At 49.2% G+C, this 21,738-nt stretch overlaps 1 protein-coding gene and 1 long non-coding RNA gene across 2 annotated transcripts; both read right to left on the reverse strand.

Annotated features, from left to right (window-relative positions):
• Positions 1–1,102: 1,102 nt before the first annotated feature.
• On the reverse strand, positions 1,103–2,629 carry LOC123132434 (cyclin-B2-2-like). Its single transcript, XM_044552223.1, has 4 exons — positions 2,450–2,629; positions 1,768–1,860; positions 1,584–1,670; positions 1,103–1,477 (listed from the first exon to the last, which is right to left on the reverse strand). Exons 1-4 carry the CDS (start codon positions 2,621–2,623, stop codon positions 1,454–1,456), a joined length of 378 nt encoding a protein of 125 aa, XP_044408158.1. The 5' UTR covers positions 2,624–2,629; the 3' UTR covers positions 1,103–1,453.
• Positions 2,630–2,631: 2 nt separating this feature from the next.
• Positions 2,632–4,469, reverse strand: LOC123132435 (uncharacterized). The gene is made up of 3 exons (XR_006464699.1): positions 3,799–4,469; positions 3,330–3,648; positions 2,632–2,878 (listed from the first exon to the last, which is right to left on the reverse strand). It is a non-coding gene; the product is annotated as an uncharacterized lncRNA (long non-coding RNA).
• Positions 4,470–21,738: the final 17,269 nt, after the last annotated feature.

Raw genomic sequence — 21,738 nt, forward strand, 5'->3', positions numbered from 1 at the left:
CTTTGGAAAGTGCTACAATGATTTCTTGCACTTGAGGATTATCAGGCCACCAAATTTACAGGCGGTGGCATGGCGACTCCGAGCACTATTCATTGTAGCAGTGTCGTGCTCGATCGGACGGCCAGGGTCGGTCCACCCGGAGATCCGATGGACGGAGTGCATTCGGGAGAGCGATCCGATGGCTGCGAGGGCACATGGCCTAAGGAGGCTTCATTTTACTCCGGACTCTAACAATGGGATGTAAGCACATCACCACCACTGCCACACACATGGATGGGTACCACAACCGTTCTAACCATTTAACTACTGATTGGTTTTAATAACACATTTTTTCTTGCGTTCTTTATAACATATTATTGTGTTTGATAATATGATGTGTCTTAGCTAATTGTCAATAAAAAATGTGTGTGAACTAAGACATGCATAGTTGATTATTTTAGTTTCACTAGTAAGCTTGCACGTGCAACGCACATCTCGACTAATTCATTTTTCAGAGATACATCTACTCCCAATCAAATACAGCTTGCCTACCTGTCTCTCATACTATCATATTCTTATAGTAGTTCTTAACAAGAATGAATGTCGGGTTTGGCAACGTCAGATGCCAAGAATGCACTCACACATTTTAAAGGCAATATAGTTCATACTTTTTGAAGGCAATATCATTTCCAACCAAACGGCATGCACGATGGTTGGCTCTTTTACCCTGGAGATAAATTCATCCTGATCATCTTGTAGACTATCTGGCCTACAATTCCAGTATGTACAAGTACAACACCATTCAGCAGGATCTTTACTATTTTCTAAAAAGATTCCTTTATAGTTTATTCCAAACTGAAAAGGATCTTTATCTATTTTCTGAAAAAAAATCCTTTATAGATCATCTTGTACATGTACAGAACAGAAGTAAAAGACAAGTTGGGAGTTGTGCATTTCAAACTGAAAAGGATCATTATCTATTTTCTGAAAATATTCCTTTATAGTTTATTTTTCTTGGTTAGTGAAAGTAAGTAGGAAGACAAGATTATGGTGGAAGTTCTTTCTTCTTTTTCCTGTGGAATGCAGGAGTGATAAAATGGTTTCTTTTGTTTAAGCACTAAAATATTACTTGAGCACACAAGCCTAGTTTATAAATCATGACACTGTTTTCTTTGCTGGAAACCATGTGTGCGATGTAGACCAGTTTTATAACATGAGCAATAGCATCAGCAAGGAAAGTAATATGTAATTACAGAGAGCAAAACCCATATATATCCTCTCAAAATCCATATTCCAATGAACTGTCATTATCTTACTCTCCTTCCTGTAGTATTTATAATTCTTTTCAAGGTAAGCTTCATTAAACAGATGAGAAACTTGCAGGTTCCATTCAAGAGAAAACTTGAGACATACTTTTCTATGCATTGATCTATCAATGATGTTGACAGCAAGGAATAGTGTTTCACCCAGTAGCTCAAGCTTGTACGGCACCTGCATACTGCATTGGACAATGAAACATTGGGGTTTGTAAGAACTTTACATTCCAGAGAATACCAAGATAGACTACTTTGCCGAATCCACTAAGCATCGAATGGAATCCTTACCTCAATCAACCAGTCAATCAGAAAAATACGCCTTTTCTCATTGATATCAGTTTGGTGTGTCATGTAGGTGGGGGGTTCACAACTCAACTTGTACATCACAACAAATTTGGCAATGAGATTATTATTGCCGTACAAGGTCAGAACTCTGTAAATAACTTCGACGGGGTTCCAAGCAGATAATTACCTTGGTCCGTCTGTAGAAGCTATAAATTTCAGCGAGGTATTCGACAACTGCGAGGGAGTTCCTGATGTCATAGCTGTCGATGTCAGGTGCTACCTGGTAACAAAAAGAACAAATATGCTGAAATATGAACAGAGATACTTCAAAAGCAGGATGATGACCATGTAAATGTCTAAAGATCGATTAAATCCTCTATCAACTTATATGAACCAGTTGTTCACAAAATGTCATGCCATCATGACCCAAAGGCATGTCACCCAGACAAACTTCGTACTAACTATAATTAGCGTGTCCAGCATGTTATCTACCCTGCACAAAAAGAGAACGCGCTTCTTTCGCTAATAATTATAGGATGATGTGCTTGTCATACACACAACAGGCATTGTCGCATTCATACCCCCAGTACTACATATAATCCCCCAACTGAAAAGATCCGCTAGTAAAGTCGCTTCCGGCAGTCTGGGGCACCATTGTAGTATGGTAGCTTGACGATTTCGCCATCCGCAGAAACGACGTTGTTCAAGAGTCAAGACATAGCCATAGTCGTAGCAAAGCTCCGTCAAAGCACGTATACCAGTTAGAACTCAAGAGAAGCTATAGAGTTTTACCTGTAGAAATTGTTGAGATGCATCAGAAATCAATTCACCTGAAGTGGAAGTATCGTGTCGGCAGCAAAAAGCGTCACCTTTTGTAGCTTGACGTCGTGGTGATTTGTTAGGACACACTGGGCGAAGAGGTTACGGTTGCAGCTGTGGTTTATGAACCTTGCGAAACTTCCAACAGAGCCATCATTGATGTAGTCCTCCGGCGCCGGTGGTGCCTCGGAATCGTTCTCAACGTGAAGTGATGGCATATGCATATCAGACCCTGCCCTTTTTTGTACAAGAGTGGAAACAAATCATTTACAAACATCCATTTTTCAGAGACAAACTAAGAAACCGAGCAATGAGACAAATGATGAGTAAGCGAAATGAAAGCTTGAAGCGAAACAATTAGTACCTCCCGTCCATCTTTAGAACCTCCCACTTCTTCAGTCCTCCTCAACACACCAACATACTCACAGATTGGAGCCCCAGTGAGGATGGCTAAACATCTCATCATTAACTAAAAAAATCTGAATGAAAAATCTGAATGTGACCACCTTTGATGAAACAAAAAATGCTAGGAATCATGGAACAGAACAACGAACAACATTGATCCTGCCCCAAATCGAACTCATTGAATGGTGCAATCGGGTGTAACTGCACAATAAATTAAATTCGACTAATATAGGCTTTAAGCAAAAAACAATCATAGAGATGAATAGAAATAATTCAATTGAGGGCCAATACCTCATTTGGGGAAAACATCCTAATGGAGATCGGTTTTATTTGCATTCTAAAACCTGGTTGGTCTAACACCATGTTATCAGTACTATACTGTGCAGAATTTTTACTTATTTAATATTTGATTACCTAATTAGCAGTAATCCATGATGGCTATCAAGAATCCATGCATAATATAGAAAAGCATCACCTGTCTAAGAAACAAATAAATCTACAAAAATCAAGTTGCCTCTTGCAAACCTTGTCGACCACCAGCACAGGGGCTCAGCCCGGAGGGGGCGGCTGGGTTGGCTGGGGAGGTCGGGCAGATGCTAGGCAAGCAGGAAACTTGAGCGAACGTGCTTGCCGACCCCGATGCCATCCAGCAACTGGTAACTGGCCACCTCGAAATCGTGTGACGCGGTGATGCTATCCGTCAAGCATCTGGACGATATATTGGGTAGCTGGCCATGGTTAAGTTCGGAGGTGGTGGAGTTGTTGGTCATGCTGAAGAAAAATGCAATGGGTGTTGCAGGGTTGCAAACACACAGAACTTCCTCCGATAAAATTAGTTTTGAACCTAACAGATATAAGCTTTAAACTTGAGATCAACAGCTCTCACCAGGTGAAATCGGGCCTTCAACGAAACACAACCCAAAATTCAATCTGAACAAAATGAAGGAAAATTTGAATGTGGAAAGAATTTAAGATTAGAACCAAACCTACTCACCTGGATGGTTCACGTACGCGACGGAGCTACTGGAGGAGGGCACGCCGAGGAAAAAGACTCGACAGCCGAGGGCGTGACGGGCAAGACACACGACCGCCTCGCTAGGAGAGGACACAATCCCGCATGCCGAGCAGGTCTAATCACCGGCCCGGCGAGCCCGTAGGTGGAGGCCGTGAGGAAGAAACCCCATCCGCTGACGTCTCCTGGAAACGGATGGCAGCGGGGAAGATCCGGTCATCATCGTCGTCAATCTGGTAGGGAGGAAGACTGGCAGTCGCGAGGGAAGGACCAGCGGAGATTTGGTCCATGGCCATGGCGCCCTGCAGTGTGGGAACGAAGATAGAGGAGATAGATTAGTGAGGTGTGGCGGCGAACTGCTGCCCAATACGGCGACCCCCGTTCCTGTGCCGACGAAGAGGAAGAAAGGGCCAGGGAGGAGACGATGTGAGAGTGCAGCCTCGGCCAGAGTACGAGAGCACCCTCGCTGGCATCAACCGCAGTGGCACGGGGCGGCGGCCGGGCACCGCACATCTCCCTTTTCGAGGGTGAGACGCGGGGTTCACCGGGCGCGGCGAGGGGGAGGCGTGCGAGCGCCACATGCCGCGTGGGTTTTCTTCGAGTGAGGGACGGCGGCAGTGGGCGCGTGGGGGAAGTGCGAGAGAGGAGGCAGGAGCGGTTTCTTTCCCCTTTTTTACGGCGAGTGGAGGTGGGCAGCAGGGAGACGTGCGTTTGGTAAGGGCTAATTGCAATTAGCACTAAACACAAACATGAGATGATTCTGAGCCGTACGATTTGTTGCATGGATGAATAGGATGAATTGGTTCTCCGCCCTTTCGTGCTTTTATAGTGGTAGTACATGGTAGATAGTAGATAGTAGATGAGTAGCATCTTAATTTTTTATTTAAAAGCCTGTGACAACGCACGGACGTTTGATTAGTTAATTATAAATTATATCTCAAACGTGTAACTATAGCACAATTGCACTTTTGCAAATAACCAAACTTTGTGTGGAAACTATCAATCCCAACCATCGATTTGAATTGCTTAGTGCTGACAAATATGCCATCGGCTTCTGCAATAGCAACAATCATCTCAAACCCAACTTGTGTGCAACAACAAAATGATTACAACGTGATATAATATTGAGATACTGTAGTCCAGACTATAGGTTAATTAGCAGGACCTCGGCTATTCTCAGCTAGAAGTATTCATGAGACCAGGACAGTACAGAGGTAACTGAATGCCAAGAGTTTGTAGCGTCAAGAAACCAAAAAGATAACACCTTTACCTTGAGAAGAGCTTAGCCTCAAGTCTAAGTAGACTTTTCCGAGCATGTAACATCTATTTTGGCGGACATAATTAAAATGGCTCATCAAATTTTAATTTCTAGCAACTATGATTTATGAATTGCATCATGATTAACTTCGACGGTCGACAGGGGCTACCAGCTGAGAACGCACAACTTCTTCAGAACAAGTGACGCGAGATCCAGGTAGATAGAGCGGCAGAATTAAGAACAATTTGAGAATTCTAGAGTGAATTGCAAAAAACCATCACATTTGGGGCATCGTTTGCGGAAAACCACCAAGTTCCTAATTTTTTTCCAAAAATCACCGCGGATTCGGTAATCTTGTTGCAAAAAGCACGGGATGATTTGGCCCGTTTAATCACTTTCTGACAAGTGGGACCAGATTGTAAGGAGGTGACTTGACATAACATTTACATACACACCCCTAGATCTAAAAAATAAAAGCAATCAGCCCCCTCCACACACACACACGTCATGTGGACAACTGCCAGCTGCAGAGTTGACCGGCGCCGCGGTCACGGCCGTCCTCGTCCCCTCCGCTCCGTTAGCCTCTGCCGTCGCTGCTTCCTACTACTGCCACTTGCTGCTCGCTGTTGCTGCTTTCCGCCGTTGCTGCTCCCTACTGTTGCTACTTGTTGCTCGCTGATGCTGCTCCTCTGTTGCTACTTTCCACCATTGCTCATCCGCTGCTGCACACTAGTGCTGCTCCTCCGTTGCTATTTTCCGCCGTTGCTCATCCGCTGTTGCTACTTGCTGCTGCTACTCGCGAGGAAGGAAGAGGAGAAGGGGAGGAGAGGGAATCGCGCCGCCGCTGGTCGCCGAAAGCCAACCTTCGGCCTCGCCTGTCCCCATCTCGCCGGGAATCGCGCCGTAGTCGCTGGCCGCCGAAAGCCCACTCCGCTAGAGAAGTTAGTTGGCGTCGGCCTGCTATCCCGACGGGCAGAGGAGCCACGTGTGGGACGGAGCCCAACAGCTCGAGAACTAGCGCCACAGATCTCGCCTTATCCGGTGATGAGCGCGGCTGGTTGCTGCCCGTCGGTCTGGGCGGCGGTGAGCTGGCCATGTCGTGTGCCGCCTTACAATCCGGCGAACGGGGGCCATGGCCCAAGGCAGGCCATGTCGTGTGCCGCCGCGGCTGGTTGCTGCCATCGCCGACGAACGGGGGCAGAGCGCGGCTGTCCGTGGGGGAGGGGAGAGGGGGTTGATTGCTTTTTGTTTTTAGAAGATCTAGGGGGTTATATGTCAATTTGTTGCCAAATCAGTGCCTTACAATCCGGGCCTACTTGTCAGAAAGTGATTAAACGGGCTAAATCATCCAATCAGTGCTTTTTGCAACAAGATTATCAAATCCATGGTGATTTTTGCAAAAAATTAAGGACCTGGAAGTTTTCCGTAAACGAAGCTCCAAATGTGGTGGTTTTCTGCTTTTCACTCAGAATTCTACCAAAAAAACCTATCTAAATTCTAAGTGTTATCCATCAAAAACTATCTCAGTATTATGAAAATTTATATAAGAAAGGCTATGTTACTACAGACATTACATGGCTTTGCCATACCAATGAAAGTAGCAAAAAAAGTAGGCGAGAACGTCAAGCTTCTAGCAAACTGAGCCTACCCACTGAGTTGTGTGATTAGATTGAAGGTAGCAGGCACTAAGTTTGATCACAAATTATACCAACTAATTTCTCATTAACAGTATCTAATCTGGAATGAAGTGTGGTACAAATGCCAAGTCAAACAAGATCTAGTGATCAGGTGCATCTAGGAATAGGTAGGGTCCCTTCGGAATAATCACTAAACAATTGACAGAAGGATGTAAGTTTACCATAACTAAAAAGGATCCTAAGAATCAATAAGTAGGTATATACTTCCTAGAACAGAGAGAAGGGCGTGATCAACAATGGCAAAAGCAAATCTACACACAGTAAATAACTTGATATAGTAAGACTGTACACTAAGAAAATGATTCACAAAATGTACAAACTTAACTCTACATCCTCCGGGGCAGACTATAAAAAACTTAAAATATGTATGTTCTCTTGCTGAATAGGCTCTACTTCGGTTGCATGACTGAATTTATTTTCTAAACTTTTGCTCAACTTCGGTAAGTATCAAAAGTTCCATTTGCATATTCTGATGCACTTCCCACAAATCCCTTTTCTATATTCAGCAGTAAATCCTTGCCTCGGCCCATTTATTGGTTTATCCTGGTCGTGATCAAGCCACCATGAAAAATCATGGTGAAGGAGCCGCAGACCTGCCCGAGGAAAAGCCATGGTTTGGGCTGCGCTGCCGCTGCCGGTAGTGGCCGTCGAAGAGGACGACGATTCGGCGGTGCTGCTAGCGGGGCCACTTGCCCACATGCTTCTACGGCTTGAGAGGGCAATGCTCAAGGCGTTGTACTGCTGGAGTAGAGAGGGTGAGCTAAGAGTAATCTCTAACCGCGGCTGCAAAAAACGTGCGTGTTGTAGAAGAAGATTTTAGCGTGTACAGAACGGTTTCGCGCGCTCCAGCGAAGACATCAAATTTGTACGCGCGAGAAACATTGCACGCGCGGGGGGAAAGCGGGAGCTCACGCGCTAGATTTGGCGCACAAGCGTCCGGCGCGCCTATAAAATGCAGCGCCTCTGCCGCTCTCTCCTCGCTCCCTCTATCACTTTCTCTCCTTACCGTCGACACGCCACCACAGCGCCATGCCGTCGCGCCGCCGGGGAGTTTCGGGCTATCGCGGTGTCCGCGTGCGTCCGTCCGGCACCTACTTCGCCGAGATTCGGTCTGGCGACATGCACCTCGGCCTCGAAACCTTCGACGCGCCCAGGAGGGTGTCCGCGCGTACCACGCTGCGGCGTGGCGCCTCCAGCGGTACCGTTGGGACATGAACTTCCCGGACGTGGCGACGCAGGCGCGGGCGTAGAGTTGGCGCCTCCCCCGCGGCTTATCACCGACGAAGATCATCGCGAGAACTGGAGGCGGGAGCGCCGTCTCAGCCTGGTCGAGATGGACGAGGAAGCCATGACACTGTGGCGCCAATGCTTCCCGCAAGACGTCATCAACGAGCAACAGTTCTTCGCCGGGAGGAGGGAGGAGAGAAGGATGGAGCGAGCCGCCTATCACGAGGACAGGCGAACGCGGAAGGCGGCCGCTAAATTCAACATCGCGCTAGGAGATGCGTCGTCCTGGGACTCCAACGACGAGCGGTTCCTTGACGCCTACATTCAGACGTCGGAGGAGGACATCACCGAGGCAGAGTCCGAGTCAGAGAATGACGAATAGTAGTAATTTTTCGTTTTTTCTATCTATCGTAGGAGAAGGCTATGCACTATCTATGTATCGTATGAGAAGGTCTATTTATACTATCAGAGCCAAATGTGTATCGAATCGTAGTACAAAAAGAAAAAAAAATATAGCGCGTCTGCTGGAGCGGCTCGGGCACGCTTTATTTTGCGGCAGCCGCTGAAGCCAGCGCACTGCCGTGCGCAAAAGTTGGCTCACCCAGCGCTATATACTGTTTTTTAGCGCGACACACATTGCGCGTCTGTTGGATGGAGATGCTCTAACAATAGCAGGGGAAGAAGCATATATACACGTACTAATTGAAAACTGAAGTGTCCAGCAGATGAGAGGTATATGAATGCCTGTGATGTAGGAGTATGAGTGGAGCCTTTCTAGGAACTGAGGCACAATTATCGCCCGTGTCTCCCCACCTTTCTACCTGGCAGGCGGATCGCGCGATGGCTGGATTGATCGGCCCCGGATTCACCCGCATTCGGCGCTTTCGTTGGATCCCCCTCCATTCGCAGCTCGGCTGGATTCCACCGTAGGCCGCCAGCGTCGCCCACATCGAGCGCCCGCCGCATCTGTGTGCCTCGCATCGGGACTGGATTTTTTGTTAGGTAAATCGGGACTGGATGGAACGCACACCGGTTGCTCTTCTGTATCCCTCGTCGATGGACCCCTTCAGCGAACCGCAACACTGGAAGGAAAATCCTATTTGACGCTAACTGCGTCAAAATGTCAAGCATTCGCACAGGGCGATCCCCCGAGCGCGAGTATTGGGCTGGCCCACTTCCCCACAGCGAAGGCAGCCTGTTTTGGGAACCTTCCCTGAACCGGTTTTTTTATTTTTATACCTGCTTTATGGTTTTTTTTGTTTTTTTTCTGTTTCATTTTTTTTCTATTTCTTTTTCTTATTTCTTTTCCTTCTTTCTGTTTTCTATTTGTGTTTTTTGTTTCTTTTGAAAATTGTTCTGGAAGTTCAAAATTTGTTCGTGTTCAAAAGATGTTAAATTGTTTTAAAAAATTTGTGTTTAAAAAGATGTTCATAAATTATAAAAATGTTTGCATTTTTCAAAAAATTGTTTGGGCATTTCAGAAAATGTACTTGTTTTATAAAAACTGTTTGGGACGTTTTTGTTAAAAAAATTAACAATTTTTCAAAAAATGTCCGCAAGTTCCAAAAATTGTTCATATTTTCATTTTTCCAGGAGTTTCAAAACATGTTCCAGTTAAAAAACTGTTCACAAGTTTAAAAAATCGTGTTTGCAATTTTTTTCAGTAATTTCAAAATATGTTCATGTTTCAATTTTTTTTGTAATTTGGAAAAAAATTCCTGTTTCAAAAAAAAATGTTCATGATTTTGAAAAAAAGGTTCTCCTTTTCAAAATTTGTTTAAAATTTCAGAAAAATAATCTGTTCCACAAAAATGTTCCCATTCTCAAAAAATTCACAATTTCAGGAAATGTTTTGTGTTTCAGAAAAAGCTCTCTTTTTAAAAAATCTCAAATTTCATAAAAATGTTCATGATTTATTATTTTTGTAGGAATTTCAAAAATGTCAATGGTTTCAACATTTTGTTTGCATTTGAAAAAAATGTCCCCATATTTCAGAAAAATGTTCGAGTTAAAAAAAACAGGTTCTTCTATTACAAATAATGTACAGATATTTTCAAAATATGTCGAAATTCTAAATTTTGTTCCTATAATTTATAATCTATTTTAAAATTTCAAATTTTGCAAAATTTCGTTCATGTTTGCTAAAATATGTTTAAAATAATTAAATAATCTACATGCTACAGTAAATAGGACGCTAGAGTGAATATCACGTTATAGTTAAGAAGTAGTTAAGAAGGGTTCACCCTGTCAATTGTCAACGTCGTCCATAAGGCCTAGTGGTTAGCTGCACGTGATAATAATTATTTTGGCGAAATCACTAATTAAGAAGAACTTGTTGCAAAGAACACTCCACCTTCTCAGGTCATGACAAGTGGCGCACGTGCACCGTGTCATTTGTCGCAACCTGGGAGTTTTTCCTTTTTTTCGTAGATCCGTTTATTCAAAACATTTTATCTCTTAAACCGTGCGTCCAAATCTCAAACCGTTTTCAACATTGGATTCCTCGCATTGAGATCTTCAAAACTAAATCCCATGTTGATAGGTTTTGATGAACTTTTTTTTACGAAAAAATCCGGACGAGAAAACCAAACTGGAAGTACGTTTTTTCCCTTTTCGAAAGAGGCACGCCGTGTCTCTCGTGAAATCACAGTGAAAGCAAAGCGTGACTCTCGTGAAAGGAAAAAAAACAGAAAACGCATATTTTTTCTTTCCGAAAGAGGCACGCCCCTGACTCTCGTGAAAACACAACCGTGCCTCTGCCGAAAGCAAAACTGTGACTCTCGCAAAAGAAGAAAAACAGAAAACGCGCTTTTTTCCCTTTCCGAGAGGCACGGCCGTGACTCTCGCGAAAGCACAACCGTGCCTCTCGCGGAAGCAAAACCATGACTCTCGCAAAAGAAAAAAAAACAGAAAACACGTTTTGTTTTTTCCCTTTCCGAGAGGCACGGCCGTGACTCTCGCGAAAGCACAACCGTGCCTCTCGTGGAAGTAAAACCGTGGCTTTCGCGAAAGAAAAGAAAAACAAAAAATATGTTTTTTTTTGTTTCCAAAAGGCACGACCGTGACTCTCGCTAAAGCACAATCATGCCTCTCACGAAAGAAAAAAAAGATGGGCCAGCCCAGTCGGATAAAGTCCTGTGCGTGAGGCCGCGTGTTTACCGCAGTTAGCGGCGTATAGGAGGGAAGCGCAAACTGGAAGCACGTTTTTTTCCCTTTTCGAAAGAGGCACGCCGTGTCTCTCGCGAAATCACAACCGTGTCTCTCCTGGAAGCAAACCGTGACTCTCGTGAAAGGAAAAAAAACAAAAAACACATTTTTTTTCCGAAAGAGGCACGCCCGTTACTCTCGTGAAAGCACAACCGTGCCTCTAGCGAAAGCAAAACCGTGACTCTCGCAAAACAAGAAAAACAGAAAAGCGTTTTCCCTTTCCGAGAGGCACGGCCGTGACTCTCGCGGAAGCAAAACCGTGACTCTCGCTAAAGAAAAAAAACAGAAAACGCGTTTTGTTTTTCCATTTCCGAGAGGCATGGTCGTGACTCTCGCGAAAGCACAACCGTGCCTCTCGCGGAAGTAAAACCGTGGCTTTCGTGAAAGAAAAAAAAACAAAAAATGCATTTTTTCCTTTCCGAAAGGCACGGCCGTGACTCTCGCTAAAGCACAATCGTGCCTCTCACGAAAGAAAAACCATGACTTTTCGCGGAAGGAAAAAAAAAGAAAACGCATTTTTTCGTGCGAAATTTTTTTTGGTCGAAAAGCTAAGGAAGACCGGGGGAAAACCAAAACGTCGAAAAAACCCGGGAAAAACCGTTTAAAAAGCCGAAAACGCATGCGGAAAAATGAAAAAACAAAATCTGAAGGGAGCATCCAGAGCGCGATACGTGGCGAATGACTAAAAGCGCGCCAAGCGGCGCTGATCGTTGGGAGGCTCCCCAAGAAGCGCTCGTTAACTAGTTGCTCTCTCCTTTCGGCCAGTGGAGCAGAAACCCATAGGATAGCTAGACCAGTTGCGAGAGACATGGATCCAACAGCCAAAAATGTATAGGCCATGAAAATGGACTGATGAAATGCAAATTGCTAAGAGGGCTTCCTTTAGGCTCAGTTTTAATGTTCTTAATTTCCATGACTGGCGTGCGAGACCTTCACGGGATGCCAAGTTAGACTATTTGTCTAGTCAACCACGTGCCATGCAGATAGAGTACAGAGCTCTATGATGAAAGAGTGATCATATAATCACCAGAACTCGTATTCAATGATCATATTGAGCATATTTCGAAGTACAATGATCGTAGTGTGCTTTGACTTCAGCTTCAGTGACCACCAGTGTATTTATCTCCCGACCCATTACCATTGATCCAGCCTTGATTCCTCATCTCCCCCACCATGACTTGCCTTCTGGACGCCCAAGGCCACCGCCGCCTTGGCTCGTACTCCTCGTCGATGTCGCGCTCTATTCCGCCACACAAGGTACCTTCCCATGTGGCTCGCCGTCGTTAGGGTCGCTGAAAGGATCGATATGGTTGACTAGAGGGTGGTTGAATAGCCAACTAACAATTTTTAGCTTTTCTTTAACAATTTAAACTTTGCATCAAAGTAGGTTGTCTAGATATGCAACTAGGTGAGCAACCTATATGATGCAACAAGGATAGGAACACAAGCAAGCAAGATATATGGAACAAATAAGCTTGCACAAGTAAAGGCACGAGATAACCAAGAGTGGAGACGGTGGAGACGAGGATGTGTTGCCGAAGTTCCTTCCCTTTGAGAGGAAGTACGTTTCCGTTGGAGCGGTGTGGAGGCACAATGCTCCCCAAGAAGCCACTAGGGCCACCGTATTCCCCTCACGCCCTCACACAATGCGAAATGCCATGATTCCACTATTGATGCCCTTGGAGGCGGCGACCGAACCTTTACAAACTAAGTTGGGGCAATCTCCACAACTCAATTGGAGGCTCCCAACGACACCATGAAGCTTCACCATAATGAACTATGGCTTTGCGGTGACCTCAACCGTCTAGGATGCTCAAACACCCAAGAGTAACAAGATCCGCAAGGGATTAGTGGGGGGAATCAAATATCTCTTGGTGGAAGTGTAGATCGAGACCTTCTCAACCACTCCCGAGCAAATCAACAAGTTTGGTCGGCTAGGGAGTGAGATCGGGCGAAAATGGAGCTTAGAGAAATAATGGAGCTTGGGGGTGGAAGAGGTAAGTCAACGGGGAAGAAGGGGACCCCTTATATAGTGTGGGAAAAGGATCCAACCGTTACCCACCAACCAGCCCGCGGCCAGCGGTACTACCGCGCCTGGCCAGCGGTACTACCGCAAGGCCGCGCGGTACTACTGCTTGCAACCAAGCGGTACTACCGCACGGTTGTGCGGTACTACCGTACCGACCCACGGTACTGCCGCAATCCCAGCGACAGTAAAGATAAACAGACGCGCAGGAGCTGGGGGGCGGTACTTCCGCACGCGCAGTACTACCGCGCCCCCCATGCGGTACTACCGCAAGGCAAAAACCCCCAGCCAGGGGGAAGGGAACTTCCGTGCCTACTTCTGCAAAGAAACGGAAGTAACAAAAACCCGACACAGTAGTACCGCCGAGGGGCGGTACTACTGCCCGACTGCATAGTGCGGTACTACCGCTCGGCGAAAACGGTACTACCGCGGTAGGTGCAGATGTAAAAAATTACATCCGCCCCTACTACCACAAAGGGGCGGCACTAGCCTGGTGGATAGCGGTAGTGCGGCTCCAGGGGAGCGGTACTACCGTGGACACCTGCGGTACTACCGCGCCACCGCGCAGTACTACCGCGGATGCCTACGGTACTACCGTTTTCCTGGGAGCAATACTACCGCAACCAACCACATCAGCCAGACAAGGGAGGCAAGAAAACGGAGGAAGCTCCAAGGAAAAAAGGAGGGGACAAGAAGGAGACGTGTACGTGATGATTCCACCCAAACCTTTCCAACGCGGACCCCCTCTTAATAGTACGGCTTTCCTACGACTCAAATCCACAAAAAAGAAACATAGAAAAGACGCCGTCTTCATCAGTCTTTGAGGGGCACCCAATCGTCTTGTGCCTAGCAATGAAGTGTCTGGAATACTCAAGGCACACTGTAACGCCCGGGTAATTAAGCTACAGTAATCCCCACTAATGATGCCACGTCACCTCTGTCACTGTAGTTAATCTCGGGTTAAATCAAAACGGTTTCGAAATTCAATTCAAAATTATGATGGCAATAAAAGTTTTTCAAAAAATCAAACTAAAATGTTTGGGGGTTGTCAAAAATTACAAGGTTAATTATGGTGGGGTGCACACATTTTTATAAAGTGCCTGAATATTTTAAAATGAAATAAAACAGAAGAGAAAATAAATTAAGAAAAGAAAAATAAAACAAAGGAGAGGAACCCCCCCCCCCTGGCCAAACTGGCCCAGCCGGCCAGCCCCTGGCCCGGCCCACCCCCCTCACTCCCATAACCCCCCCCAGTCGGCGGAAACCCTAGCCGACACCCCATTCCCCCCCCCCCCGATCCCCTTCTCCTCCCTCCCCCGCCGATCTGGATCGGGATCCGCCCGATCCCGTCGCCCCACCCCACCGGCGCTCGTCCTCCTCCCCTCCTCCCGACCGGCCGCGCAGGACGCCCGAACCCCCCCTCGTCGCCTCGGGACCGTCCCCGACTCCCACCTTGCCGGATCCGCATCACCGGACGGCCGCCGCCTCGACCTCCTCCCCGCCGGACGCCCCCGACCGCCCCCGAGCCCGCTTCCGAGACCCCACGCGTCCCCCCCGTGAGCTCTTCCCTCCCCTGCTTCGCTCTGTAGCCGTAGGGGTCGACCCCCGCGCTCGGTCGCCATGGCCGGAGCTCGCTCCGGCGCCGCGCACGTCGCGCTCCGGCTCGCGCCGGCTCACCGCGCCCCACGTACCCCCCTCCCCTCGCGCCTCCTCCGCTCGGTCGAGGCCCCCCTCCTCTTCCCCCTCGTTCCCCTTCGTACCCGAGCGCCCCCGTCGCGGATCTCGTCGTCGGCGCCCCTCCGTTGACCAAATGGTCACGGGGCCGAGCCCCTTGTGCTCAGCGCGTCGCGCAACCCCCCTGGCCTTCCCGTTAGCCCCGTAGCGCGATCCCGACGCTGTCCCGAATCCCACCGCCGCCTCCGCCGCTCGCCGGCGTCGTTTCCGGCCAAGTCCGGCCGTGCCTCTGCCACCGTTGGACGCGGCATCCTCTCCACGTTCGAACGCACCCGCCCGCGGCCATTTTGGCCGCCGGACGGCGAATCCTGGCGAGGTCCGACGCCCCTCCGCCGCGGGAACGCTCCCCGAAGCTCCCCAACGCCGGCCGCCGACGTGGCCGACCTGGGGCCACCCCTGGGTCACTGACCCGTGGGCCCTAGGGGCCCGGCCGGCCTGTTGACCCGGTCAGCCTTGCTGACTGGACCGGCCATGCCACTGACCGCAGGCCCCCCCCAGAACGTTAAAAATAAAAATAAATGATAATTAAAATATTAATTAATTAATTAAGTAAATACTTAATGTAATTAATCCTGATTAATTAACCTAATGGCTAATTAACCTAATTAACTATTGTTAATTAACTAACAGAGTATGACGAACGGGACCCACCTGTCAGGTTGACCAAGTCAACCCTGTTGACTGCTGACGTCAGCATGACATCATGCTGACGTCATAAATTCATTTTTCGAATTAAATAATTAATTAATTAAATTCCAGAAATTAATAAAATCTTTAGAAAATCATATCTTTTAATCCGTAACTCGGATGAAAATACTTTCTACATGAAAGTTGCTCAAAACGACGTGACGAATCCGGATACACAGTGCGTTCGTCCGCCGCACACCCCTAACCTATCGAACCCGCAACTTTCCCCCTCCGGCTCCTCTGACCGAAAACACGGAACACCGGGAATACTTTCCCGGATGTCTTCCCCCCTTCGTCGGTATCACCTACTACCGCGTTAGGGCACACCGAACACCGCGTATTGCCTTGTTATATTTTGTGATGCTTTGTTTGCTCTGTATTCATTATTTCTTCCCCCCTCTTCTCTCCGGTAGACTACGAGACCGACGCTGCTGCTGCCCAGTTCGACTACGGAGTTGACGACCCCTCTCTCTTGCCAGAGCAACCAGGCAAGCCCCCCCCCTTTGATCACCAGATATCGCCTACTCTTTTCTCTATACTGCTTGCATTAGAGTAGTGTAGCATGTTACTGCTTTCCGTTATTCCTATCCTGATGCATAGCCTGTCCTTGCTACTACTGTTGTTACCATTACCTGCTATCCTACTGCTTAGTATAGGATGCTAGTGTTCCATCAGTGGCCCTACACTCTTGTCCGTCTGCCATGCTATACTACTGGGTCGTGATCACTTCGGGAGGTGATCACGGGCATATACGATATACTTTACACAGTTACATTACCTGTGATATTGTTCGGAGATGGGGGCTGAAGGGGCAGGCGGCTCCATCCCGGTAGAGGTGGGCCTGGGTTCCCGACGGCCCCCGACTGTTACTTTGTGGCGGAGCGGCAGGGCAGGTTGAGACCACCTAGGAGACAGGTGGGCCTGGCCCTGTTCAGCGTTCGCGGATATTTAACACGCTTAACGAGATCTTGGTATTTGATCTGAGTTGGCTACGAGCCTATACGCACTAACCATCTACGCGGGAGTAGTTATGGGTATCCCGACGTCGTGGTATCAGCCGAAGCACTTCGTGACGTCAGCGACTGAGCGGCGCGCGCCGGGTTGGACTGCGTTAACGCAACTTCCTTTGTAATGGAGGTTGCTAGGTCTGCTCACCGGCCGCGTACGCAACGTGGAGGTGTGCTCAGGGTGATGGGCCCAGACCCCTGCGCGCTTAGGTTTAGACCGGCGTGCTGGCCTCTCTATTGTGCCTAGGTGGGGCTGCGACGTGTTGATCTTCCGCGGCCGGGCATGACCCAGGAAAGTGTGTCCGGCCAAATGGGATCAAGCGTGCTGGGTAAGTTGGTGCACCCCTGCAGGGAAGTTAATCTATTCGAATAGCCGTGATCTTCGGTAACAGGACGACTTGGAGTTGTACCTTGACCTTATGACAACTAGAACCAGATACTTAATAAAACACACCCTTCCAAGTTCCACAGACAACCCGGTGATCGCTTTTCCACAGGGCGACGAGGAGAGGATCGCCGGGTAGGATTATACTATGCGATGCGATTGGAGATGCTACTTGGAGATGCTACTTGGAGGACTTCAATCTACTCTCTTCTACATGCTGCAAGACGGAGGCTACCAGAAGCGTAGTCTTCGACAGGATTAGCTATCCCCCTTTTATTCTGGCATTCTGCAGTTCAGTCCACCGATATGGCCCTTTACACATGTACCCATGCATATGTAGTGTAGCTCCTTGCTTGCGAGTACTTTGGATGAGTACTCACGGTTGCTTTTCTCCCTCTTTTCCCCTTTCCCTTCTACCTGGTTGTCGCAACCAGATGCTGGAGCCCTGGAACCAGACGCCACCGTCGACGATGATTTCTACTACACTGGAGGTGCCTACTACTACGTGTAGGCCGCTGACGTCGACCAAGAGTAGTTAGGAGGATCCCAGGCAGGAGGCATGCGCCTCTTTCGATCTGTAACCCAGTTTGTGCTAGCCTTCTTAAGGCAAACTTGTTTAACTTATGTCTGTACTCAGATATTGTTGCTTCCGCTGACTCGTCTATGATCGAGCACTTGTATTCGAGCCCTCGAGGCCCCTGGCTTGTATTATGATGCTTGTATGACTTATTTATGTTTTAGAGTTGTGTTGTGATATCTTCCCGTGAGTCCCTGATCTTGATCGTACACGTTTGCGTGCATGATTAGTGTACGATTAAATCGGGGGCGTCACAAGTTGGTATCAGAGCCGACTGCCTGTAGGAATCCCCCTTTCCAACTCCTTGGCCGAAGTCGAGTCTAGTCGTTGAAAAACTTTTACTAACATGGCTGTGTGGCCCATGGGCCCACGTCACCATTGGGTGGTAATAGGTGTCGTGGTTCTAAGTCTGACAGTAGAGTGGGGGTAGGTATGGAGAGGCAAGGTCCTAGCTATGGAGAGGTTGTAAGCACAAAGGATGTACGAGTTCAGGCCCTTCTCGGAAGAAGTAACAGCCCTACGTCTCGGAGCCCGGAGGCGGTCGAGTGGATTATGAGTGTATGAACTACAAGGTGCCGAACCCTTCTGCCTGTGGAGGGGGGTGGCTTATATAGAGTACGCCAGGACCCCAGCCAGCCCACGAAGGAGAGGGTTTAAGGTGAGTTAAGTCTGGGGCGTTACTGGTAACGCCCCACATAAAGTGCCTTTACTATCATAAAGTCTACTTGATTACAGGCCGTTGCAGTGCAGAGTGCCTCTTGACCTCCTGGTGGTCGAGTGAGTCTTCGTGGTCGAGTCCTTCAGGCCAGTCGAGTGAATCCTCGTTGGTCGACTAGAAGGCGACCTCTTCTAAGGATGTCCTGGGGTAAGTTACTTGGATCAGGTCCATGACCCTACCCTAGGTACATAACCCCATCATTAGCCCCCGAATGGATTGAGGCTTCGAGTGAAGAAGGAGTTGATGTCGTTTCCGATTAACCTTTGCGCTCCGGTTGTGCGCTGTTCTGTACCAAAGAATCTCTTCGTCGACAGGAAACAACTTGCCTTCAATCGACTTGATCCATTCTGTTTTTGCGTCGAGTGATCTTTCAGGCTTCGACGATCTCCGAGCGATGGATCGCCGGAAACACCGCGCCTGACAGACTGATTTGTTGCTCGCGGATTCCGCGGGATGCGAAATTTGGGGGCGCGCGCGAAGCGGGGCGGACCGCGGCGTTCGGATGAGACGGGACATGGACGCCTCGATCTTCGCGCCGCCTTTTTCGCCACGTATCCCGTCTGCACAGCTGTTCCAGATATGATTAGATCGTCCGGGCCCACCTGTCATCCACTCGGAAGGGACCTTATAAATGTGCCCGGCGAGGATTTCTGTGCTGCGCCTTAGCATTCTCCCCTTCTCTCTGCTTCCTTCCTCCCTGCTCAGCGTGCTCGCTCTCGCCCCCGCACCACTTCCCTTCGCGCATCTCGCCGGCGACCATGGCCAAGGAGAAGACGGCGGCGCTGGAGCGTGCAAAGAAGGCGTCGGCATCGGAGAAGGCGAAGGGGAGATCCACCAGCCGCGGAGGGTCCTCGTCCAGATCCCGCCTGCCGAAGGGCTGGGTCCAAGGAGACTGGATCCAGTCGACCATCACGGAGAATGACCTCCTCGACATGGCCAACGAGGGCTTGATCCCCCACGGAGCTGCGAGGCTTCCGGGGAAGGAGTGGCAGCCCCAGCCAGAAGAGGGTGAGTGTGTGCTTTTGGCCACTCATGTTGATCGTGGGTTTTCCTTGCCGCCGAGTGTTTTCTTTCGTGGCTTCTTGAACTTCTTCGGAGCGCAGCTCCACCACTTTACCCCAAACTCCATTGCCTATCTTGCTGCGTTCGTGTCCATGTGTGAGGGTTTCTTGGGCTGTCGACCGCACTGGGGTTTGTTCAAACATATATTCACGTGTCGATCTCAGACCGTGAAGAAGGCGAGCCCAGGTGATGAGAGAACCCGAGTCGTCCAAATGTGCGGGGGCCTGGGGATTCAGGTGAGGAATAAGAGCACCTTCCCGCCCATGACCTTTCCCGAGTCCGTCAGAGGCTGGCAGTCGACTTGGTTCTACTGCCAGGTCCAGTCGACGCCAGGGCAGTCGAGTGGACTCCCTCCGTTCACCATGGACCGAGTGAGCAAGCCTTCCCCTCTGAAGCTGATTCCGGAGGAGAAAGCCGACGTGAAGATGTTGATGGAGCGCGTGGTGCAGTTGGTTCGGGAGGGAGTGACGGGCATGGACCTCCTGGAGGTTTTCCTCAGGCGTCGCATCCAGCCTCTCCAGTTCCGGAGCCACTGCATGTGGTTGTACTGTGGGACCGAAGACGAGACTAGAGTCCATCCAGAAGCAGTCGACGATGTCACTCTGGAAAGATGGATGGCAGCCGTCACCGGAAACAAGGACAACCCACGCGGAGCCAGAAGGATTCCTCCACTCGACCACAACAGCGACTCAAACAAGGTACACTTGCTCTGCTCTCCACTGCGCCCTTCGTCGTATTCATTTCTGTTAACCCTGCCGACTGGTCGACTGATCCTTGTCTGGGCATCTGCTAGGCCCTCACCGAGCTGTACTCGATGCCCAATGGGGCACAAGCTTCGACTGAGGAGGGCGAGGCGAGCGGGGGCGAGAGCCAGGAAGAGGAGGAATGGGACTCGGATGTTGCAGAGGATGATGACGACGATGATGATGATGACGGTGATGAAGACGACGTCGAGGACGAAGAAGAAGAGGAGGAGGAGGTCGTACCACCGCGCTCAGAAAGGCGGTCGAAGCTTGTCCACGACCCTTCGACCGAACGTGGTAAGGGGGTTGCGACCACCACTCAGTCGACCAAGCGCCCTCGGACCACCTCTCCGGTGCCGACTGAAAAGGCGTCGAAGCAGCCCAGGGCGGCCTCGTCGAAGCCGATCAAGCTCTTGCCGAAGATGAAGGTGTCCATCCCCACCATATCAGGGTAACCGTGCTGCTCATATTTTCTTATTCTGTGTGAACTTTATCTCTGGTCGACGCTTAAGTTAGTCGACTGATCCTTTGGAGTTGCAGTGCTGCTACTTCTGAGACCTCGGCCCGGGCCGATGACCACGAGATGGAGGATGCGGCAACTTCGAACCCAGGTACTGTACTCTTAACACCGTTTTTAGTCGACTGACTCGCGACCTCTGATCCTGATTCTTCTCCGCAGCTCCGCCCAATACCGTTATCAATCTTCCTGATGACGACGAGGATGAAGAACCACTGGCACGCAGGAAGAGTCGGAAAACGCCCGCCAGTAAGGTGCCTCAGGATGTGACGGCGCCTGAGACTCTGACTGTGGAGGAAGAGAACACCACTCGACACACGGTGTCCTTCGCAAATCCACTGACGAGTGCTCAGCAGCCCTCCCTCTTCACGACTCACCACGTCCCAGAGGACCAAGCTGGTGCAGCGAAGGAAGCAATACGCCAGGCGGGACTCATGATGGAGCAGCTGAAGACCATCCGGGACGCGAGCCAGGCAGCTTATGACGCCAGCTCTGCCCTCCAAAGCAATGTCCAGGTCAGTCGACCGCTGTTTGTTCTGTTGGATATGCTACCAAAAACTTTTCTTTTCCGGAATTTATAGCAGTCACCCACTGGGTGTGTCGAATAAACTCCGTGTTAGCGGGGGCACGCTGAGTGCACCCGCTGGGTGTAGTCCCCAAGGCTAAGGTCGACTGCTTGCAGTCGGCCTTAGGCTTTATGATGTCAATCTTTCCGTCAGTCGACTGGTCGACTGGATTTCACAAACCGGTGGGGGCACGCTGAGTGCACCCACTGGGTGTAGTCCCCAAGGCTAAGGTCGACTGCTGGCAGTCGGCCTTAGGCTTTATGATGTCAATTTTTCTTTCAGTCGACTATGTCGACTGGATTTCACAAACCGGTGGGGGCACGCTGAGTGCACCCACTGGGTGTAGTCCCCGAGACTGTGGTCGACTGCTTGCAGTTGATCACAGTCTTAGAGAATGCATTTCTTTTTTTTGAGGTCGACTGGTCGACTTTGTCTTCAACAGGATTAGTGGGGGCACGCTGAGTGCACCCACTGGGTGTAGTCCCCGAGACTACGGTCGAATGCTTGTATT

Source organism: Triticum aestivum, chromosome 6A (assembly GCF_018294505.1).
Source record: "Triticum aestivum cultivar Chinese Spring chromosome 6A, IWGSC CS RefSeq v2.1, whole genome shotgun sequence".
NCBI classification, from domain to species: domain Eukaryota; kingdom Viridiplantae; phylum Streptophyta; class Magnoliopsida; order Poales; family Poaceae; genus Triticum; species Triticum aestivum.

What these genes read in the sequence shown, in the direction of transcription:
- LOC123132434 (XM_044552223.1), bottom strand. Translation starts at nt 2,623, where the DNA reads ATGCATATGCCATCACTTCACGTTGAGAACGATTCCGAGGCACCACCG. An exon ending in ACGACGTCAAGCTACAAAAG is followed by an intron (nt 1,861 to 2,449) that starts GTGACGCTTTTT and finishes TTTTGTTACCAG; the next exon opens with GTAGCACCTGACATCGACAG. An exon ending in GCTTCTACAGACGGACCAAG is followed by an intron (nt 1,671 to 1,767) that starts GTAATTATCTGC and finishes GTGATGTACAAG; the next exon opens with TTGAGTTGTGAACCCCCCAC.